Consider the following 9,634-nt stretch of genomic DNA (forward strand, 5'->3'; position numbering starts at 1 on the left):
AAAAGGACGTGAATGCCCTCGAGAGTTGCGGTGGCCCGTATAAAAAACTTATTATTTGATGTACAAACTAAGCTACGAAAGGTGCATGAATAAATATGGCAGGATAAAGGTACAAAGGAATCTACTAGGAATATATGGTTACTCTTATCACATCCACTCATCACGTCACCTCTCAATTTTCATTATTCAAATAAATAAATTTTGTAAGTGACATATTAAATAATTAAATTAAAATATTAATTGTATATATTTTTTTTTCATAAATATACCAAATAACAGACATATTTTTAATTTCTACAAAATTTAATTTTTTATTTTTATCTTTGTATAAGTCCTAACGTTTTCAAATATAATTAACTATAAATATAATACTTAATTTTGATTAGTGAATGAGTTAAATTAATTTTTTCACCTTTCTTGTATTATTAGGTAAAATGTTTTGTGAAAAAAATATTTTTATATAATTTTAACAAATGGAAGTTTGAAAAGATATATATTTATAATAATAAAAATATAATTTTACTTTTTTACTATTATAAAATAAATCATATTATAACAATAACAAATCTAAAGAACGACTATAAATATTACTAAACTTTTACAAAAATAAAAATATAAAAAATTAGATTTTTTGTAAAATATATTAATGAAGCTGTATACAATTAATTCTATTTAAAATAATAAGATAAAATTAAAAGTACACAGTTATACACAAAGAGGGACAAAATTTGCTGGGCAGCGTGCCCAAACTAATTAGTTTGGGCACGCTTCGGATGGGCGCCGCGAACACATCAGCCGCTCTCGCGGCGCCATCACAACCATTGAAAAAAAAAAAAAAAAAGAGTTGGCCCTTTTTTAGAAAGAGAGAAAGATAGGGGGAAGAGAGCGCTGCCGATCCGGCGGCGCGCCCAAACAAATTAGTTTGGGCACGCTGCCCAGCAAATTTTTGTTCGTAATTATAGCAAAGAAGACTTCTTTATAGTACTTCTGATCAATATTTTCGGAGAATTAAAATGATTATGATTTTTTTTATTTGTATTAAAAAATTAAATGCTATCGGCCGTTTTTAGTACAAGTGGCAAAATGTTTAATGATTAATATTTGAAATTTCAAGTTTGAAGACTAGTTGTTTTGCATTTTTAATTAAATTTATTTTTTTAAAAAATAAACGAAACGGATCGCATATATATTTCTTTAAAAAAAAAATCAAATGCTAGTCCACTTAAAATTGAAAATTCTATTAAAAAAACAGATTGCTATTTTTTTTCAATAACTAAAGATTTTAAATAGATAATTCAATTATTTCCGGCAATTAATATAAGAGCGAAAGGCCCGAAGTTCAAATATTTTTGTCTCACTGCATCCAATATTTTTGTCCCAATGCTTTTTGGTATTTTCAAATATACACTTCTAATATCATCAATATTTTCTTATTTGTCCTTAAGTTAAGAACAAAAGTAATATTTTAATTTTTTTAACTGTAATAGATATTTAACTCACGTTTAACTCAAATTAATTTAACGGAGGTAACTGTAGGAATGTTTTAGAATAACGAATGAATATATGATAGGCATTTTAAAAAAAAAATTAAAAAAAATAAAATATTTCGAAATTTTTGAAGGATATATAAGTAATTATTCTAATTTTAAAATATCCATCTCCAAGTTGTTTGTCTTTTACCTTTGCGCCAAAATTGATGAGCAATAAAAGTTACAGGAGGAGGGCAAAGGAAGTGACTCTTTGCCAGGAATTGATGTTCGTACATGACACACTCTGCTCTTTGTGGGACAAAAATTTGCTGGGCAGCGTGCCCAAACTAATTTGTTTGGGCACGCTGCCCAGCAAATTTTTGTCCTACAATTACTAAATCAAAAGTCTTTATTATTCAAAAGTATAAGAGTTGAATTTTTTCTAGCACATTTCAGCATGAAATCATTTTATGTCTTGTTTAAATCTTTTGTTATTTCACATGACATAATATAATTACTCCCAAATACAGGATATATGTATTATTATACATGACATAATATACCAGATTGATCTATCTCGTACTTTCAAATATATTCTGTATGGTTAACACCGTAAACTCCTTTATCTTTTTCGATGTTTATGGAACCTGGCATTAACCATCTCTTTTTTAAAAAGAAGCTCTCAATATAATTCTTTGTTTTTTAAGAAAAAGATATCATGCTATCTGCTTTATTCATTAAAAATATAAATTAAATAACAAAAGTGAGGTAAAGAGACCTCGAAAAAAAAAGAAAAAGAAAAAAAGAAAACTTTTCTTTCTTGCTCTCAATATAATTCTTGCTATCAATTAACTATTGGTTGGCCACAAAACTTTTCGTTCTTGTATTTGGATATGTCAAAAATGAAGCAGTTGGAGCTTGGTTTTCTTGTTCCAATAAAGAAAGTTATTTCCTTTAATTCCGGTACTTACTTCCACATATTATACAATGAGAAATGCTAGTAGCTGTATATTTTACACCTTTATATACCGAACAAAGACTTAGATAATTTTCCTTTGAAATTTACTATTAAAAAAGAGTGTTGAAACTACTAGGAATAAAAAGATGTCTGAAAATTTTATTTCTATTCATCATATTACTAAGAATGTGGTATTTCTGTATTTGGTTCTCACGGTCATATTATTTAGTCATATTATTTAAATTTTCAAAAAATATATAATTAATTTAGTTATTTCTTTAATTAATTTTAGATAATGCTACAAAAAAATTCCAATATCTTTTTAGAAAAAAAGGGAGACAGAATATAGGTTAGAGAGAGAGAGCATAATTAAAGAAATAAGAAGAGAAATGGAATCGAGATTAGAAGGAGTGAGAGAGTTGAGATTTTAGAAAAAGAGGGAGAGAGAGAGTTAGTTTAGAAAGAAAAAAAGAGTTGAAGTTTAGAGAGAAATATGAGGTTAGAGTGAAAAGAAAAATAATACCAACTAACTAGTCTGCTGGTAGGGAGAAAGAAAAAAGTTAGATATATTATGATTATCCCAATCTATTAATATAAGTATACCCACTCTCCTTCAAGAGAATAAGATTTGTACTTTAGGATGAATCTCATTCCTAAGTAAATCTAATATTACCAGTTAAATTACTTAGTGCGTTTAGTCAAACACCGTCATATTTTTTTATTTTTATTGGATTATTAGTAATCTTAAAAAAATAGCACGAACCAGGACAAGAAATTGGTCGCAGCTAAGCTTCTCCGGCCAGCTGAAAAAGAGCTTATTCTTAAAACACTTTTACGGAGAGATATATAAGAGCTTTTAGAATTTTTTTTTATTTTTCTCACTGAGCTTAATTAGGACAAAATTATGCAATTTTTGTTACTTCGGTGTACAACATTTCTTTGGTACTGGGGGAAAAATCCGATGTCCTTCTATAACAACTATAGCTAGGAAATCTTAGAATTAAGCTGTTTTTAATGTGTCCTTTCTTCTAGTCTATTTAATGTATATCTTATAATTATTACAGCGGATAGACTGATTAGTCGATGGTGCCCTGTGGATCAACAATGCATTTTTTGCGCGGTGTTTTCAGAAAATTGTGACCATCTTTTCCGTGACTGTGTCTTTGTCAGATATCTTATGTTGTGCCAAGGAGGCATAGAGATGAGCGATGTAGATTTGGGGGGATGTTCGACGCCTATGGAAAAAGATATCTTGCAACCCCAATGCCGTGTTGAGAGCGAAGAGTTTAATACGATTGGCGGCGATCTGGTGGGTCGTCTGGACCGAGCACAACAACACTATATTTTGTGCGACGCCTCCCAACGCAAACCAGGCCACAGTTCGTGTCGAGTCTTTGTCGGAGGACTGGACTGATGTTATGTAATTTACGGTAATTCCTGCAGTAGCTATGTCCTTGTGCTTTCCATTTAATTGTTTATTTTTGGCTTTTGTTTTGGTTTATTTGGTTTTTTCGGCTTTTCTAGGAGGTCCTTGCTGCTTCCACTTTATATGCTTAGTTCATCACGTTTAATGAATGAAACAGGTAGTTTGCTAATTATTTCTCAAAAAACACAAATCAATTAATGGCCACTTTTAGAAAATCTTTTTTACAGGAGGCAAATACTCTTGTAAAATTTTAAAACATCATACATATTCATATCTCTTAAAGGTTTGAAATTTCATCAATACCCTTTCAAATTTCATAAATTATTGGGAGTGCTGTCACTGTCATCGTCAGTTCATTTTTGTTAAACTTTATACGGTATGGTGACAATTTTGCCCCTAATTATTGGTGGGTAAAAGTGTTTGGAGACCCTCACATATAGATCATTTTAAAATAGACCGCTTCAATATTTTTTTTAATTAAGAACTCTTTTAAGTTTTTAAGTTTTTTGATTTGGGATTTTGTAGCAAAATTTTTTACAATTGATATCTATCACTCATGAAATATTAACAAAATTTTAATTTTGCTAATAAAAATCACTCAATGACGGAAAAATGTTAGAGGGTGTAAACACACACACCAAATAAAATAAAATAAAATAAAAACAAAAACAAGAAGGTCTTTCAAAATGGCCTATATATAGGTTAGCTGGATTTTATACACTAATACATTAAAAAGTGATGATATAAGTCATGTAATCAAGATCAAGTGTACAGATCTTATTCTAAATTGTTTAAAAAAATTTTTAAACAAAAACCTACCAAGGATTGTTTAGTTAAAGAAAATTTTAATATAAAGAATTAAAAATTTGAAAAATAATTTGAATGATGTTCAAAAACAAAAATTCATCAAAACATATTTTAATTTTTCTTATTTTTCAATATTTGTTTGGTCTTTCCTAATTAACAAGTTGGAAAAAGTTCGAACAACTCTAAGGTCAATGACCGTTCTAATTGAGTAGGGCGTCTCGAGAGGTGAGATCCGATGCTCACGTAGCGACAGTTCTCACAACCTCAATAGATAATTTGGGTGCCATGACTAAATAATTTTTTTTTTTTTTTTTTTTAGAGAGATAGATAGTATGCTATTTATTTTATTTATTTTATTTAGAAATAAATTTAGCTGAAAATATGAATCAAGTAGGATTCGATATCGAACCTCAAGAATCAATCACCAAATTTTTACCACTTGTCGTTAGCCGATTGGTGATAAAGTAATTTTTTATTCTGGTACTGTTGCACTAACCATCTCCTTTTGTTGAAGCCCTTTCCTGCCATCCATTAACTATCTGTAGGTTGTTGGTTTGACGTAAAACTGCGAAAAAAAATTTCTCGTGAAAATTTGTTTTACTATTTTAGTGTTTGGTTTGTAGAAAAAGAAAACTAATTTTCAGTTATAGTTGTTTTGTTGAATGGTTGAAAAGAAAAGTTATATTTTATTATTATTTATTATTATTATTATTATTATATGTATCATATATATTATTTTTTATAATTTATATTAATATTAGGCTATAATTATTATTATATTTATATTTATGAATTAAATATATTAAAATTATATAATATGATAAATTGATAAGTATTTAATTAATATATATAATACTCCATATAATACTATATAAAAATATATAATTTTTATAAATAAAAATATAAATTAGTTTTTCTTATAGTTGTTTAGTTGAAGAAAAAAAATAAAAATTTATAAATAAAAATTATTTATATATTTTTTCTTATTTATATATTATTTATATATAAAATTATCATATTACATATATTAGTATTACAATTTATATTTATAAATAAATATATTATATATTTATTAAGTATGTAATATAATATATAATAGTATATATTTAATACTATAAATAAATTATTATGTATTTATAAATAATATTTATTATAAATATATTATAATAATATATTTATATTAAATAAAATATTTTATATATATATTATTATATTAATATATATATATAAAGAAGGGGGGAGAGGGAGAGGTCCACCATGGACACCTCTCTCTCTCTCTCTGTCCACAAGGCAGGGTGTGCCTCGTGGACCGTGCGCGTGTTGCCCCCGCCCTTTCCAAACGTCGCGTTTTTTGGGGCGTAAGTTTTTGTTTTCGCTCGAAATGAGCAGAAAACGAAAACTCTTCTTTTCCTCTATATTCGTAAAATTAATTTTTCAAGAAAAATTTTTTACGGCCAAACAAATGCAAGATTTTTAGTTTTCCACCGAAATTTTTTTTCAAGGTTGTTTTTATGATGAAACAAACAACGCACCCTTAGCCAAAAAAAATTTTCTTCCTAGTTTCTGGATTGGAAAAAAATAAAGCAGTTGGTGCACGTTTTTCTTGCTCTAATAAAGACAGTTATTAATTACCTTAAGTCTGGTGCTTTTACAGACTATAAAAATATCTCATAAAAATTTCAACAATTTATATACTAATTACCTCATGGGACACGCCCAACTAATTCATATTTACCAATATACCAAATAAATCGCCAAACCAAATTTATAGAAGAGAATTATTCTCATTATCATAGGCATCAAGCCTACATAACAACCACACACGAACCTCTCGCCTGAGCATATATATTTTTCAGGCTTTATTTAACAACCACACGCGAACCTCTCGCATGCGCATACGATGTCGGGGCTAACATAGTAAGGCCACATTATTTAACGTACTAAATGCCACGTACGCGACAAGTACTATACATATCGAGCGCATGCATAACGTCGGCCTACGCCGCACCAAAGAGGTAAGGCATGTCGCCGAGCACCTTTTTCACGATGTTCTCCGTCCAGTCGTCGGCCTCTGCGCCCTGCTTGGCGATATCATTCATTATCTCATCGGGGTCGTGATGCATCGCTTTCAATTGATCCGCTGCCGAGGGCCCGGTCGCCAATAGCTCCACGGTAAATCCTCCGGAGCTCCCGGCCGTGCTATCCACCCGAACCAAAGTCGGCCCACCGAACAGATTGTGCTTGCATCCCAGTGGCTCCTGGTACGCTCCCGCCAGGAAGGTCCCGATATAGTACCCGCCGCCACTTTGTTCCAAGGCATGGAGGGGGAGAGTCAGGGCCTCGCCAATGAACTGGTCGATCTTGCCGTCGCTGTCGCATGTGAGGTCGATGAGCGTGCCCTTCTGCGTCGGCTGCTCATTCAGCCGGTGTATCGGCAGGATCGGGAAAAGCTGCTTGATACCCCAGAAGTCCGGCGTGAGCGAGAAGACCGACAGGTTCGCGTGGTACGAGTAGGTCGTCTCCCCGGCTGCCTCCAGCTGCTTCGCCAGACGCCTGCTGAGCTTGAAGATCTCGACCCCGTGCTTCTTGAGCTGGTCTGCGTGTGCTCTGGAAGTGTTGTTGTTGCTGTCCCTTGATCGGACGGCGGATTTGAGGTTGGCGTGAAGCTTCGTCGGGTTTCCGACGAGCTCGTCCAGGCGGCTGATTAATTCGTCGGATGAGACCGAGTCGCTGGGATCCTCCACGACCGACAGTGCATCGTATATCAGGATGGAGTGGTGGGACGCGAGGGCGCGGCCACTCTCGCTGCACAGCACCGGATGCTGCACACCATTCTGGTTGCACACGAGCTTCGCAGCCTGCACCACCGCCGACGCATATTCTTCAAAGCCGTACGCCACCGACATGTCTGAGGACCCCGACCGCGTCCCATCATAGTCGATCCCGAGCCCCCCGCCGATGTCGAGGGTGCCCATCGGTGCCCCCATCTTCACCAGGTTGCAGTAGTACCTGTTCAATACGAAAATAGTGAAATACTGCTATATAATAGTTTAAGCTTTTTGAATATGAACAGTCATTTCGCCATACCCGGAAGCCTCGCGCACTGCACTGCTGAGAATGGATGTGGTGGGGATTTGCGACCCGATGTGGAAGTGAAGTAGTTTGAGGCAATCGAGCATGCCGAGTTGTTCTAGCTTCTTTGCAACGGCATAGATTTGGGCCTCCAAAAGCCCGAACTTGCCGTGCTTGCCCGAGGTGGACCCGAAGTGGCCCGGGTTGGTGGTGAGCAGCCTCGCACGGATGCCGAGCACGGGGCGGATATTGAGCTTCTTGCTCGCCGCCACCACCGTGTCGACCTCATCCTCCAACTCGAGCACGATGATTGTGTTGAGTTTGATGGTGCGCGCCACGAGGGCGAGGGAGATGTAGTCCATGTCCTTGTAGCCGTTGCACACCAGGTACGCCTCCGGGCTTCCGTTGATAAGGCTGTGCATGGCGAGGAGGAGCTCCGGTTTCGACCCGGCCTCGAGTCCGAAGTTGTAGTAGTGGTCTTCCCCAAATTTGACCACGTGGCCCTTCCCAAAATTGACCAGGTTGTCCACTACGTCCTTGTTCTGATTCACCTGTTCGATATGAAATAGTGTTATATACATCATTCTTTAGCGACTTAATTATTTTTTGATATAATCAGTCATTTTATATACTACCATTTAAGAAATAATTATGGAGAAAATAGTTTCTATTATACAGGTTCTCCTTCTCTCATTTAACGAATTATATATATAGACTATCATTCTATGTTTTATAGTCCGAAACGAAATAAATAAGAAAAAATGATATCTGATCAAGCGAGTTAGCTCCTGGTTTAAACTTCTAGAGTAATTTATTTGTTCTAATTGGTGCACCTTCACGGGAAACACCCCCTGATAGTGGGAGTTGTAGCCCGTATACTGAATGGCATTAATGAACGCAGTATAGAGCGAGTCCAAACGGTGCTTTAGCACGTCCGGGAAGCGGAGGATGAGCGGGAACTGGAGATTCTTCGCAGTCGCGGCCTTCACCGCTGCGAGGAGATCAATCTCCTGCTCAGAGGTGGTCTCAACGCCGTTAGTCTTAACGGAGATGTTTCCGCTAGAGTTAACGGCGAAGTAAGGGTCGCCCCATCCCTCAATATTGTAGAGGTAACCATAGTTGGTCGACATTATTAAATGCCTCTCCTCCCTACACGAAGAGTTTGCTAATAAAAACTAGGCTTTAGTTTCGCAGTGAGTAGTGCATGAGAGGGGGTGTGTAAGGGAGGGGCCCTTTATATAGGCGCGCTCCAAGATACCACCAGGCGAGATAATTTCTCTCCTTTATTAATTTTCAACGATCGAGATCTCTTCTGTGGATTTGCTACAGATTGAACGGACGGGATCTGTTTATAGTGCGTTGTGTGGCCTGCGTTCTATCGTCGGTTTGATTACAACACCAACGTCCGATTTGTTCAAGCAAAGTAATTTTCGGTCATAGACGAATATTAGAGTTGAGCTGGAATACTGTTAATAGTATTTAAAATTTTTTATTATCTATTTTTAAGTCATTAGATTTATACTTCAATCAATTATACCATTTAAATCATACCATTCAACTAATTAGACGCTTAATGTTAGAGGAACTACCAGTAAACCTTAATAGACCATTATCATTCTAACCTCACAATTTTTCATACAAAAGTTAAAAACTCGATAACAATAAAATCCAAATACTTTCAATAATATTCCAGACCAATTCTGAAAACTATATGTGAATCAAATTTACAATAATATAATTAAATTCAAATTTTGAATTTTTTAAATATCATTACTTTGACTTCATCCCACTTGGAGGCGAAATCAATTACAGAAAAAAAATGTGCAAAAAAATATATAGTAAAAGAAAAAAAAAAAGAGATTTTGTATATTATACTTTGAGTCCGGCTGGGATACTATCGAT

At 34.4% G+C, this 9,634-nt stretch overlaps 1 protein-coding gene across 1 annotated transcript; it reads right to left on the reverse strand.

Annotated features, from left to right (window-relative positions):
* LOC109708064 (arginine decarboxylase 2-like) lies at positions 6,401-8,948 on the reverse strand. The gene is made up of 3 exons (XM_020229651.1): positions 8,566-8,948; positions 7,748-8,283; positions 6,401-7,669 (listed from the first exon to the last, which is right to left on the reverse strand). The coding sequence occupies exons 1-3, from the start codon at positions 8,860-8,862 to the stop codon at positions 6,658-6,660; spliced, it is 1,845 nt and encodes a 614-aa protein (XP_020085240.1). The 5' UTR covers positions 8,863-8,948; the 3' UTR covers positions 6,401-6,657.

Source organism: Ananas comosus, linkage group 3, assembly GCF_001540865.1.
Source record: "Ananas comosus cultivar F153 linkage group 3, ASM154086v1, whole genome shotgun sequence".
Taxonomy (NCBI): Eukaryota; Viridiplantae; Streptophyta; class Magnoliopsida; order Poales; family Bromeliaceae; genus Ananas; species Ananas comosus.